Here is a 14,762-nt window from a genome sequence, read left to right on the forward strand (position 1 = left end):
TTTGAATCAAATTGAAAACAAATCGCAAAAAAGAAAGAACAACGAACACACACAAGATTGTTTACCCAGCTCAATCAGATCGGTATGATCTAGACGACCAGACGACCTAGATTGCAGACGGAGCAACCAGAAACAACAGTAGACGACTTAACTTGCAGATGAAGGAGCCAACGACCTGACTTGCGACAGAAGCAACAGATTAAAGAAGCTAAAACAGTGACTCGAAGAAGATGGAAAACAGATTAATGTTTGGATTTCCTTACCCAAACAAACCACCGGTGATGGATCTCGACTCCGGTGAGAGAAGTGGACGACGGAGACAAACGGTGGCTCAAGCGGTGGTGACTACGGCTCGACGTAACGTGGCGAACAACTCGTCTCTACTTTCTCACGATCAAGGACACACCACAACAAGGACAGCAACTTGATCTCAAAAAGGATGATGATGGTGACTTGAGATTCAGATTTTCAGAAACAAGAGAGTGATCAAAGTTGGAACGAAAACTTTTGTAAGCGGCTGTGACGAAGATGACAATACGTACACCCTCGCTTAGGTTTTTTTTCAACAAAGGGGCTGGGCCTTTAATGGGCCTAAACGGGTCTCACAAACTCAGAAAACGGAAAAGGAGCCCTAACTCCCTCTGCCACGATAAGAGGTACATCTATCTATATTTTTCTCGCTGCGGGTGCTGATTTGTTTAATGAGGCCAAATTTTCTAAATTTATCCACTAACTATTTCCTTTTTTTTGGACCAAATTTCTTTAAAGGTCCTAATTATTAGTAACACATGTTTTATTACTTACTAATTAATAAAAAGGGTGGTTTGAAACTCCTAAAACCAGTTTAATATTTTAACATATACTTGCTATCCCCTTAAAATGCCACATCAGTTTGATTTTAGATTGCTTTCTATGACTATATATATATATATATATAGGATTTCGAGAGAGGTTCGACCTCACCTCCTTCTTCACATTTAAAAACGAAACATCCTTTCTTTTACTTTCAATCGCTTCACATCCTATCTGAGGGTTTCACCCTTTCTTATTTCATTGTTTTCTCGGGTATGTGCAAGCTTCCAGATATGAAACTGGTCTCAAATCCTGGATTAGGGCTTAAACATTTCAAATCCTGGAGATAATGACATATTGTTCAGGGAAGTGCAACTCATTCCGGAATGTAAGTGTCTAACCAGAACAAAACATCCACTCCATATTTCTTTTGCTTCCTCCGATTGGTGATTCATTTTCTTTCTATTTTCTATCCTTCATAATAGATTAACTTCTCACATTAGATTTATTTATCTATTTTATGATAATTAGGTTTTTGATGTTTTTTTCCAGATTTAAAAACCTCGACTGATGGTTTCAGTTTGGTTTATCAATCACTTACGTAGCCAAAAACGCCAGGTAGCTCTTTCGTAAGAACTTATAGTAAAGTTTTGTATTTGGAGAACTTATATTAAAGTTTAGTATTATCTTCGTTTGATATGGATATAGTCTGACGCATGTGGAATATGTCAAATCTATAAAAACTTATGTTGCTTATCTAAACCTTTTTATATGTAGTAAATTTGTTGATTTCTTGCAGGTGAAAAGCTTTGGATGAGGAGAAAAATCCGGAGACCTACATACGGAGACTTCTCCAATTGCTAAATCATAGGTACGACTTACATTAGGAAGAGTGATTTTGTTGGGCTTTGCCTATGCCGATCAAACACTTTTTCCTTCGTTGGTCAAACCATTTTGTGTTTATTTAACTGTTCATAGGTACTCTTATTAATGTGCTTCATTTATATATGGGGTTAAAATAATTGAACTACATATCATGATTTGATTATTTTCTGTACTTTTGTTTGCGTTTTTCATTTAGGAAGTTAAAAAAAAGAAAAGTCACTGTGAAAGAGTTTGAAAGTTATAAATGCTAAGCTTCCACAACAACATCAACAACGTAACTGCCTCAAATTAAGGTTAGGCTAATAGACATTATCTTATTCAATACTCTAATATAATTTGTAAGACTGTCATGGCAATTCAATACAAATCTGATCAGTTTTAAATTTTTATTTTTGTCAAAGGTATAGAACTTACACTTTTGTATATTTCCTCCTATTTTCATGATTAGAACATATATATGTACTACATTGAATATAATATATCCTCACTTATACATATTTCTCAAGAATCCCAAAGTATTATCCATTGAAGATGCGTTGACAGGAGGAAATACAACACCATGAAGTCTAAGCTGATGTTGATCAATTCGTTTGTCACATAGAGAGACGAAGAATGTGAAGGAGGTGGTGCGTTAGTGAAAGGGTGGAGAGAATGAAAGTGTTGTTAGCAGAAATTGGTCATATATTTTTTGTGTGAACATCGTTTATGTAAAGAACATTATTTTGGTAAGTTTTGTTTGTAGTTTGGTCGGAAAAACCAGTTAAAGTAGAGGCCAAAGTTATGTTTTCGCTTAGATTGTTGCACCTCCAATGCAAATAATGTAAATGGGTATGTATATGGGTGTGTATGTGTCCATAATCCATTGCATAAAGTAAGTAGAAAACCTTAAGTGATTGGCATGAATTCTGCCGTGTAATCTTTTGTGTGCTCTACCAGTTCTAAATACAAAATCAAATCAACTTTTACTTTGACGGAAAATGATTGACGAGTAGTAACAAACACGCTTAGCTATAAATTATCGCTTGAAAACATGTATTGCTAACTAATTGTTGTCATGAAGGATAGATAATAGCATTTCAGGCCGACAAATTATAGTTTTATTGTACAAAATTAAGATTTCATACTTTTAATTCATTCACATTACTACCCAAAGAAAATAAAACATGATTTGCTGCCATTTCTTATCATGAAAAAAAAATTCTTCACTCTGTATATAAGCTTATAAAGAATATTTTCTTACTAACATCTAGAATGAATATAGACATCAAGATTAACAATTCAGAAACTCAGCAAACTAATATCATTAACAAAAGTAAAAGAAAAGATTCAAACTACATTTGATATTGTTCAACAAAAAAAAATCTACAAAATAAAATAGCTACATATCAATTTATTAACACTTAAGCATTGTCTTATAAATTTTAAAAATTAATCCGCGCGTAGAGCGGTATATCCCCTAGTATATTATAATTTGTGCTTTTCTGATTATTTATTATTATTTAATAGCAAAATAGTGTTTTTTCAACTACAGTATTTACCTTTTAATAAATTATTAAATTATTTACCAATATATTAATAAATATTGGACTGATGAAAATGTTAATAAATTATTTACCAATATATATTGGACTGATTATTAAAATACATCTATGCACTGATTATTTATTTATATTTATTTTTATATATTTGCCTATTATTATTAATGATTTTTTCAAAAGTCAAAAAGCTATTTTTTCTGTTAACCAATTAAACGAATATCCCAATTTATTATTCAATTTGTAAATTAGTTAATGATTTTAGCAATAGTCAAAACTCAAAAACCTTTTTTTTATTTATCAAAACCTTTTTTTTAATTTATCAAAACCTTTTTTAGATATATTAAATGATAATAAAGTAAAAAAGAGAACCATCCAGTCTGGCCATATATATATATTGGGCACACATTAACAATCATTATTACGCAGTTAAAAACACTAAACGTAACAAAGAAAAAAGCTTTAATTGGTCACATTTGTTTTGTGATATTGATCATGGCAAAGTTATCATGTTCGTATTTCCTTGTACTCATGCTTGTGTTCTCAGGTACAATTTCTTACGTTACCATTTCCAAAGATCTGAAAAATGTTAATTATATAATAAATATATATAGTTTGTGATCATAACATGATGTGTAACTAATTTTGTAGGATCTTTAATCGTTGAAAGAGCTGAGGGGAAGCAATGTCATTTGACGATTGACAAAGAAACTCCATGTAATCTTGTTGATTGCCGTTTAAGCTGCTATAGTGGCTACAATGGAGTTGGAAAGTGTTTTGACGATCGTAAAGTAAAGGGACCTTCTAATTGTGGTTGTCTCTACAATTGTTAGAGCTACAGTTTTATAAAAGTGTGTCTGTCGTCATATAATAAATATTCGATTTCCTTATAATCGATATGAATAAAAACTAGGTCTCCATCAAGAGACAGATGTTTGGCCTGCTTTGGTTACTGAATTAGAGTTATTTCATAATCTTAGATCTTCTTTCATAAATATTTTGATTCGTTATCTTATTCCTCGAATTAATAATATTTGTATCGATAGCCTTGCAAAAGATGTTCGAGTACGAGATTATTCTTTTTCCCATGTAAGTTTGTTGGTTCCGAAATAGTTGTTTTTATCAGTTTTTTTCGAACAAATTTAATAATTTACAGTGATTTTGATGTCAAAGAAAGAAAAAAAAACTAGGTCTCCATCATTCTTTATGACTTAATTTACAAAAACTATGGGATTTCAGTCACTTTATTGTTATTCTAGTTTTCACCATGAAATATGGTCTTTTTCTTTTTAAAACTACTTATTCACAATGAATGACGATCTATTTCCCCCACGAATATCGAAAATAAACACAGTACTCAGAGTTTGAAAGCAAATTACGACTTTGCAAATCAGACTAAATTAAAGATAACTAGAATCGGATCCGCGCTACAGCGCGCGGGGAAATTCTCACGGATACATGTGGCCCATAACGGATTGAAATATGTTAATATTATCATGAATTCAATTAAATTATATAAAATACAAATAATGAGAAATTTGTATTAATGTTTAAAATAAAGACACGAAAATATTGTGTAAGTAATTAATTTTGGGGATTTTTCCAAAATGATGAATATAAAGTAACAATCAATTAAGTTGCCAAAATGAAACTATGTAGTTAAAGAAATATTAATTGTAATTGTTTATACATTGTGTAATTCCTCTGTAACATAGAAAACATTAGTTTTAATTAAAAAATAGTTTTGTATTAAAATTTTATTTGGAAAATAGTGAATTAATCCTACATTTTTCAGTATGGCGTAAAGGTTAGATAATTTTTATTCTGCATAAATTTAGTGCTAGGACCTGACCCGCGCTACAGCGCGGAGGAATGTTTTAGTGTTATTAGAGCAGATAACAATATATAAGATGTTAGGGATACGGTTTAATATATAGATTTTTGTTCCTCCTATTTGCTATTGCTGCTCAAAACACATAAAAATAGAGCATTTATTACATTGTGAGTTTTAAAGATTTTGTAGACCATTATTTTAAAACGGTAGTATACAACTCTAAGAAACTGGTTAGTGAAATATGTAATAAAACGGGATATAAATAGAATAAAATAATAATATACTTAAGATGTGGTTGTCGAATATTATATTAAAATTTTTTGTTTGTTAAAATTAATATGTACATAATACTATGTATTTATTTTTCTAGGCGTCATATACATGCTGAATGTATACCCTGAATGTGCTGACCATATTATATATAAATAATTTTAAGTAAAATAGTGGTTTTTCAAAATATGTTATTTTTTAGTAACATAAATTGGGCAATATGTTTTTATTGATACACCTAAAAACTTGGGTCTGGGTTTAGTTTTCTAGAGATTTCTGATGTGGGCTACGTTGGCCTTTTAGGATAACTTTTTTTTTTAAAACCTCTATCTTGATAACAGGAAAATGAATCGAGTTTACTACATTTCTTCCATCAAAGAAAACATTTTTCATCGTTTACTCTTCATCTTCCATTCGATCAACCTTAGATCCCAAATCTTCCAATCTTCCACATATTTTTCATAGAGCTGTTAAATCTGACTTGTTTACACAACCAATTACTCTAAAGCAATTCGGTGGGATTATGTGGTTGATCAAAGTGCCAATCGGATTGATTCAATTTCACCCAAATAGTTTCCCGAATCAATTAAACAATTCAATTGGATTCGTAAGTTGTTTTATATTCTCAGTTGCTTTTCTTTATATTGTTTCGATTACATAGGACTATACTCTTACCCTATATGTATCCAAAACAATCGATCTTATATTTGAAAACCATAATTGTATAGCCAAAACAATAATTTCAGCTTATTTACAGTATTTTGTATATGATTACTTGACATATTATACATTTTATGCAGTAGATGTTGAAGAATATAAAATCGTGTTGATCAATAGTTTCTCTTGATGGACGTCTGTTGATCAGAGTCATACCATAAACATGGTTCGTAACTCTGAATTTTCCCACAGATTTAGTCAATGAAAACGTTTCAATGATCACCCAGTTTCCAGTGATGATCATTTTCTGGAATTTTCCAAATTATGGCTTCTTTACCGTTACATGAATGTGGGTACCCTAGTTTTTTAAAAAATAGTAGTAGATTTGAAAACAATAAACAGCTAAATATAGTTCAAATGAAACAATGGCAATAGAGTAGAGAAAACTTACATAAATATCTGCTAAAACCATTTTGATAGTCTCTCTGGAGAAGACGGTATATTGCTTCCAAGAATGAATAGTTTCACTTGAATCCTCCATCCTGTTTTGAATGGTTTGATTGTTTGCAAATCTGTGATAGGTGTGATTTCGGCAGCCATTGGAGAAGGTCTGGTAGGAGTGATTTCGGGAGCCATTGGAGAAGGTCTGGTAGGAGAGAAAGGAAGGTATGGTGTATTGGTCCTTTTGATAATAAAGTTATATTTATATGAAGGAATTACTAATGAACAATTAGGTAAAATCTTGTTCGTGTATTTTAGGGGATATTCATCAAATATCTAATTACCGTGAGTGAAGCTATTGTTTATAGGTGTAACTAATTATCGCTTTTTCTCTATTAAACGAATTAGGGAATTTAAAAAGCAGTTATGGTTAGCTTCCAAATTTGCAACCGATATTGGTATCTTTTTAGTATATTGATGAGACTGTTTAGGGATTTTACAAATTTGCAAAAGAGATTGCTATATTTTTAATATATTGATGAGATTTTTTAGAGATTTAACAAATATGCAAAGGAGATTGCTATCTTTTATATGAGATTTGTTTCCGAATTTTTTGCGAAATTTTGGGGTTACTATTTGTGATATAGAGGTAAATCCCTTTATGGAAACCCAACTAATGTCGTTTTTTTTTAAAGTTCTTTATAGATGTTTGGAGCTCCTAAGGTCTATGTCTTCCATATAAAGCCCACCATTTGTCAAGTATATCCGATTTCGAAATTTCGGGTTTGTTTTTAAATAAAACCCAATTCAACTAACACTAAAATCACTTTTAACCTTCTCGCTGATGTTTCTAGTTGTTGACGTGAGGGGTATTTTTGTCCGTTGTATAAGTTGTACTTCTCTTTTACTATAATAGGGATTAAATAGAAGATCTACAAAGATACTTTAGTCTAATTATTTATTAAATCAAACTATTTCTAGTCAACTTTTTTAGTGGGAGATTAGTTTTGATGTCCTACGCCGGTTATCTATATTAACATTTTTGCACCAGTTTTGTCAAAGTAGTCTTGAAGTTTGACGGTATTTTCAACCAATGCCATTATCATTAAAACATTTTAAAAAAAATGAAAGATAAAATCGAAATATGCAAAAATAAGGTATGTGAATTAAATATCCTCCTATCAATCCAGTATAATGTTCCTAAATTATCTCCACCTCCGAACCTAATTTTCTGTAAAACTAAACAAAATTTTTGCCATTCCAATATAGGAAAATCTATATTCGCTCCAATCAATCATATTCAATTACTTCAAATTTTTTAATTTTAAAAAAATTCCTCCAGATTTTCCTTCTTCAATATATAGAAAATCTAAAGAGTTCCTCTACTAAATATAAAATATTTAATCTACAACAAGATTTGTGGAAAACTAACACTACCAAATAAAATCCCTAAAAAATACATAAAAAAAAATCTTAACTTCCTAAACAGTCTGATTTCTATAAAGCAATTAATTTTATAAAAGATTTAAAATATATTATTTAAAAAACTTTAATAAAATTAAATGATTATGGGATGGGTTATGATTGATATTCTTATAAATTTAAAATGTCAATAATTCATCGCTACGACCATCGGTTTTATATACTCAAAAGTAATAAATTTCTAAAGATATAATTTATATAGAAAATATAGGCATGTGGTATTCCGTTAAAAGATGGTCCTCACAATTAAGTCTATCGGGATTACAGATTTTAGCAAGGTACGTCTGCGGTTGGCGGGTTGTCCCGAAAACTACAAATATAAGATTAAAATAAATATATTATATATAAATAATATTTTTACATAGTTATGTATATATAATTCGTGAAATATGTGATAATGTGAGGAAATCTAATGTATACCAATTAAGATATTTACAAAGTATCAATATTATAAGTTATTTTAAAATTTCTTTTTTTTCTTTGCCACTAATTTTTTAAGGAATAATTAATATAAAATTTAGGTTGAGGACATGCTTTGGCATAACTTTAACGAACACGGTATTAGCGGGTTGACCCGCTGCGGTCCAAGAAAAAAGAAATGTGGACCGACCTGTTTGACACCTCTATATACATGATTATTATAAACAAACTGGTACAACTTAATAATATAAAAGGATATTAATAAGTTTTGTAATGAATTCTGGCTCATCCTCCGTATATTTTTTTCTTAGATTGGTGAAATTAATTTATAACAAAAATAAATTATTGTGTTGTATACCACAGATTAATTCGTAGAATTAACAATCAAAGTGCAACTATACAATCTTAAAAATCAAATAAAACTTATAAAATTAACTAACAATTACAACTTGAAATTTAATGATTTTAGTAAAAGAAATAATCCCACGGTGTACCGCAGGTTAAAATCTAGTAGTTCTATAAAAATTAAGATATGTGTGTTTATTGTAATTATTAGGATTTGAGTCACAAATATTATAAATCAAAGATTATATACACTACACATTAATCTTTAATCTTTTAGTATCAAAATTGAAAAATAGTAAGGTTTTAGAATATATACTAGATTTTAACCCGCGGGACACCGCGTGCATATAGTTTTATTATTATTATTTATATTTTATATTCTATTTGTTTGTTAAATATTGGATGTTTTATAAATAGAGAAATAAATTAATTTTCCGGCTGCTTGTGCGACTAAATATTTATATTAATTTTTTAACCTGTAATAAATGATCATTTTTTATTATATTTAGTTTGTTTTGTTTAGTGTTTGAGATTCTATTTCGATTTTTAACTATTATAACAAAAAAATAAGCGATCTAAATACATAATAAGTCATTTATATGATGTGATTAAGTCACATTTTTCCTAATGAATTAATTATTTTACACAATCTTAGGTAAAACAAATTGATTTTATATGTCAGATATTATAATATTTATAATGTTGGCAAATAATAAAATAAGAATTTAACCCGTGTTACCACATATTTAATAATATTTTATTAATTCCAACATGTCCTTTTTATAACCACATTATATAGTATTTTTTTTTTAATTTTACATATTCATAATAATTTAAAATTTATTAAATTTATATATATATATTAATTATAATATTTAAATAATTAGAAGTTTTTCTTACGTTAAGAATCAAAACTCACAGGTTAAAAAATAAAATAGAAATATATCATAGTTTTTGTTTCTATATAATATTGATTGCTGTTTTTTATTTTTGATTTGAATGAAATGTAAAATATTTAAGAAACAAAATCTGAAATGATATTATTTTTGAAAAGTTTTTAGGGATTAAATTTGTAAATAAGTTTTTAAATACATATAACTTCAAGAGTAAAACACCAAATGTACTTCAAAAATATTAATATAGATTTAGAAAACAAAATCTGTCGTGATACTATTTATGGAAATTTTTGAAGAGTTAATGTTATAAATAAAAAATTGAATAAGTAAAACTAAAAGGACATAACACAAAATGTACTTCAAAAATGTTAATATAGATTATTATGAGTTAAAAAGAAGAAGATTTGGAACCTGAGAGATTTCCATTTCCGTTGAGTATATATTTTCGTTGCCATAATCAGTTTCCGAGTTTTTTTTTTTTTTTTTTGGTTAGATATTTGGTTTCCGAGTGCTTTTAACTTTCTAAAGAATTTGGTTAGATATTTATCTTTATAGATAAGCTTGTTTTAATTTGGTAAATGAGTTGATGATTAGAGAATGGATTTTGATTGGAGTGATTATAGGCACAGTACTTATGAATAAATGCATCAAATAATTTGAGTAATTAGACTTAGAAATAGATCAGTCGGTACTACAATTTTATTGAGGACACCGATTCGTTTTTCTATAATTATGGTTAATGTATATTGTAAAGAATCCATTTAAAGAAAGATCTCCTTTCGTCCAAAACAAAAAAGGTAAGATCTCTAAAAAAATTTAAAGTTACCAAATGTTTAGAGATCCTGCTTTGGATGATAGTGATACTTAAACAAAGAAAAAAAGAACACACCATACCTAGCAACCAGTATATAATAGTATACACATAACCATTTATACACAGCCATTTAAACATTAATCAAACAAAGGACCCTTCCGTATCACCTCTAGTTTCACAAAACTTCGGTCTTTGTTTAGCTGTAATATATATTGATCATGGCCAAGTTATCATGTTCTTATTTCCTTGTACTCATGCTTGTGTTGTCAGGTAATTTCATACGTTTCCATATTTATAAGCATACAAAATATACATGTACATGATAATTTTGTGGAATTGTGATTGATCATATGTATATACCACGATGTTTTACTTTTGTAGTTTTTCTAATGGTTGCAAGAGCTGAGGATAAGCGATGTCATTTGACGATTAAAAAGGAAACTCCATGTGATCTTGTCGATTGCCGTTTAAGCTGCTTTTCTTATTACAATGGAGTTGGCAAATGTTTTGACGATCCTAAAGTCGGAGGGCCTCAAAATTGTGGTTGTCTATTTAATTGTTAGATGTGTTTTCTTTATAACCATTGTGGTGATTAGTGATATTACAATTTAATTTTTAATATATCTAAAAGATCTTCATCCTTCCGTATGTCATCCATTTGCAGTCTGAATGATTTGTTTTGGAAAATTTCGGAGATGTCCTCAATATGATGATTTGATTTCCCTTGTCCATTTTGAACCAAAACATAGTTTAAGGGAGAAATATTGGTTTAGGATTTAGAAAGAATTTTAATGACTTTATGTTCTTGCTGATTGTTAGAATCATAGAAAATTGAAAGTTAAAAATGAAGGATTCTAAGAGATTGTTTAGGAAGTATTTTAAAATCTTGATGATTTGTTTTTTCTAATCTTGTAAAATCTTTCTATTTGATGAAAGAGTTTTCATGACTTTTGTTATGAAGGAAATGATATAAAATCCTAAACCAATAACATAAAATTTGAATTCATTAACAATCCAAGATTCTTTTGTTTTACTTGAATAACATAAAACTTTTAATGACTTTATAAAACTTTTAATCCAATAACACTAGATTTATCAAGATTTTAGATAACTTTTTACAAATCCAGAACCAATAACACCAAATTTTTAAAGAGTTTTTAAAAGTTTTGATTGAATAATAACATATTTTACCTAACTTTTAAAGTCATTAAAATTCTTTTTAAATCCTAAACCAATACCTCCCCCTAAGATCAGAAAAGTAACCAACTCAGAACAATAAGGCTTCTAATACCATATCGAACTTTATAAATTATAAACTAAATATAAAGTGGATGCCACGATCGGCGTTACGCAGAAGGGATTCACTATATATATGCTGATTCGTGTTTTACAATTTTTTGCATAAATCCATTCACTTCTCTTTAAGTATTTCTTAACTTTATTTTTACATACTTTGAGATTTTTATGTTATTAAAGAAATAATTCCAAGCGTTTTTTAAAAAAATTCGTAGAGAATTAATGTACTAATTTCTGTCAAAAAAACAAAACAACTTTAGCGAAACAGAGCACACGAGACTTTTATAAATTAACTACTGCCTTTCGAACTGAACCAAAGTTGAAACTTCCAATTTTCGTCGGTTAAGTTTTAATTTTTGGAATTTCATCGGTTTAAGAGTGAACTCGTTCAATCATAAATAAACCGGTTTAATGACAAGCAAATAGAATATTTTTATAATGTTATATTTATTCATATGAGCATATCGTCAAGGTATAATTTAAGGCACCATTTAAAGATTGTTCTTTTTTTTTCTGTCTAAACTAACAATTGTAAACGCAAGTGCAAAATTGGTTTTTATTTCCGGTACAAACGCCATTCCCGTTGTACTTTTGATAACAAATTGGTATGCATTCTTGAAAAGTGCATGGCTTGCTAAGCTTCACGTTCACTGAACATCTTTTTATATTTGCCCCCTCTGCACTTGGTGAAGCCAACAAAGCTAAAACGACAAAAAAAAAATTATTAAAAAGATTACAAATTAATCTTAAGTAAGTGATCATCATCGTCCATCTATCTAATCCGTCATGTCACACTTAATCGCGTTTTTTATTGTCGTAAATCTAAATAATTATGTGTTTCATTAGATTTTTTTCTAAACAGACTAACGAATGACCCGACTCCTGCTGGCTGCTTAAATGATGATATAGCTCGAAGCACGGTTTCAATTAATATTTAAGTTTTATTACATGTTCAATAATGATATAAAAAGGCGTATGAACCTGTACCTGAGAGAATAAAGATTGGGATGAGCAGATACGAACACAATAGCTTGGCCATGACTTGTTGGTAATTATTTGTTTGGAGAATTTTTTTGATATTGAACGTTGATGGAGTCATAGAGAGGAGAACGTTTATATAGATTACAAGTGAGCAGAGAAACATGCATAGATAAAAACTCTTTTTAGGAAACATGCATATTCAAAACAAAATGTGAAGACTTTGAGTCTTTGACCAAAAACTAAGCGAAGAGAGTCAAATTATTTGATTTGAATACGCGATATAGTAAGAATTCATTCACTTAATGTAAATAGTATAAAAAACAAAAGAACTAAAAAATGCATCCACTTTTTTTTTGGCAACAAATAAATTAATTTCCCTATTATTATTCTCTACTTTCATAGTTTTATTTATGCTTTGACATTTTTATTTTTATTAACCTAAATAATGGAAACCTTATTATCCAATGGTCAAAGGTTTAAAAGTTTATATATTCCATCTAATAATGATGTAATGAGGACCAAAGAAAAATAAAAGATTAGACCCAAATATGGTCGATGATGTCGGCCTAAAAAAAAAATACACACCATGCTATTCAATTTCTCGGCAATCGGCATAACTAAATCTTATGATACGAATGACCGTTAAATTTGCAATAATTAATAAGATATCGACTTATTATATAAGACGATCTTAGACTAATAGATCGAATCATTTATCTTATTAATTGTATCATTCAGATGTTGACACATGTAAATTCTAAATTTATTAATATTTTAAAAATAAAATTGTAAAAATTTAAAATCTACCATAAAAAAGTTTTATATAAAAGTAAAATAGAGAAAATAAAACCTAATTTTATTTAAAATCTTAAAAAAACTTTAGTAAATTTTCAAATGTAAAACAAAAGTTTTGTTTTTAACAGTTTTAAAAATATTAGAAGAGAATTATAAGAAAATTATAAAATTTCAACAGCTTTAAAATTTAGAAAATATCATTATAAAGAAATTATGTATATATATATATCATAAAATTCAAAACTATAATAATGTATATATATATATATATATATCATAAAATTCAAAACTATAATATTGTTTATTTTAATTTTAAGTTGCTAATTTTACACGAAAAAGGATTGCTTTTTATATAAGATTTAAAAAAATGATACAATGATGACAAAAAAAAAATAATGATTGTGAAAATTATACAATAATTATTGTTTCTAAAAAAAATGTAAATACTCACCTTTACATACAGAAAAAGATTGTTGAAGGAAAAAAAAGATAGATCGTCTCATATTATTTTAACCAATCAAATAATTCATTCAAAAAAACTGTTATTGTAATATATAAGATAAGAATATATAAGATTAACGTATGCATTTTTGTAACTATAAAAATGTTAAAGTGGAGAGACATATAATAGGTTATTTAATGTATTCATAAAGACAATTTGTTGGTAACAGTAAAAACTAAAGAGTATATTTTAACAGTAAAATATATTTGTGTTTACAAATACATTTTTAGTGGTAATATAGATTAGATTTCTAAATGGATATACATTAGTGTATTATAGCAAAAAAAAAAAAATTGTGTGTACAAATATCATTCGCCTCGATCTCTAAACCTTGATTTTTTTTTTTATGGTTTTACAGATTGCCCATAAAATTCATGGTAATTGAAAAAGTTGATCAGGATTACCCTGTTGAGAGGCTTCCCTCCTGAAAACAAAATCCAAATTCGAGTACACCGACTCATATGGAAAACCCTATGATGATACCGAATTATATGTCGGTTTGGGTTTACAAATGAGATGGTTAGGGTTTAGATTTTACAATTATAGGGATATTATATGTCAGTTTGGATTTATAAATGAGATAGTTAGGCTTGAAATTTTACAATTAGAATGAAATTATATATCGGTTTGGGTTTATAAAAGAGTGGTTTAAGTTATTAGTTTTATAATAATTTATACATATTTTATTTTTTTATTTTATAATGAGGTAAAGAAAGATGTTCACCCCGCAATATTTAACTTTTCTTAATTAAAAGTATACGGAAATTGTTTCCTTAATTTGTTTTGCTTATTAATTTAATTTTGAATTATTTTTTAA

General features: G+C 28.3%; 3 protein-coding genes across 3 annotated transcripts; 2 read left to right on the forward strand and 1 right to left on the reverse strand.

Moving 5' to 3' along the window:
* Positions 1–3,618: 3,618 nt before the first annotated feature.
* LOC104721934 (defensin-like protein 159) lies at positions 3,619–4,154 on the forward strand. Its single transcript, XM_010440011.2, has 2 exons — positions 3,619–3,759; positions 3,864–4,154. The coding sequence occupies exons 1-2, from the start codon at positions 3,708–3,710 to the stop codon at positions 4,043–4,045; spliced, it is 234 nt and encodes a 77-aa protein (XP_010438313.1). The 5' UTR covers positions 3,619–3,707; the 3' UTR covers positions 4,046–4,154.
* Positions 4,155–10,506: 6,352 nt separating this feature from the next.
* LOC104721935 (defensin-like protein 159) lies at positions 10,507–11,100 on the forward strand. The gene is made up of 2 exons (XM_010440012.3): positions 10,507–10,641; positions 10,753–11,100. The coding sequence occupies exons 1-2, from the start codon at positions 10,590–10,592 to the stop codon at positions 10,932–10,934; spliced, it is 234 nt and encodes a 77-aa protein (XP_010438314.1). The 5' UTR covers positions 10,507–10,589; the 3' UTR covers positions 10,935–11,100.
* Positions 11,101–12,097: 997 nt separating this feature from the next.
* Positions 12,098–12,813, reverse strand: LOC109127467 (defensin-like protein 163). The gene is made up of 2 exons (XM_019232236.2): positions 12,655–12,813; positions 12,098–12,368 (listed from the first exon to the last, which is right to left on the reverse strand). The coding sequence occupies exons 1-2, from the start codon at positions 12,809–12,811 to the stop codon at positions 12,190–12,192; spliced, it is 336 nt and encodes a 111-aa protein (XP_019087781.2). The 5' UTR covers positions 12,812–12,813; the 3' UTR covers positions 12,098–12,189.
* Between the last annotated feature and the right edge of the window lie 1,949 nt (positions 12,814–14,762).

This window comes from Camelina sativa, chromosome 11 (assembly GCF_030686135.1).
Source record: "Camelina sativa cultivar CO46 ecotype springtype chromosome 11, ASM3068613v1".
Classification (NCBI taxonomy): domain Eukaryota; kingdom Viridiplantae; phylum Streptophyta; class Magnoliopsida; order Brassicales; family Brassicaceae; genus Camelina; species Camelina sativa.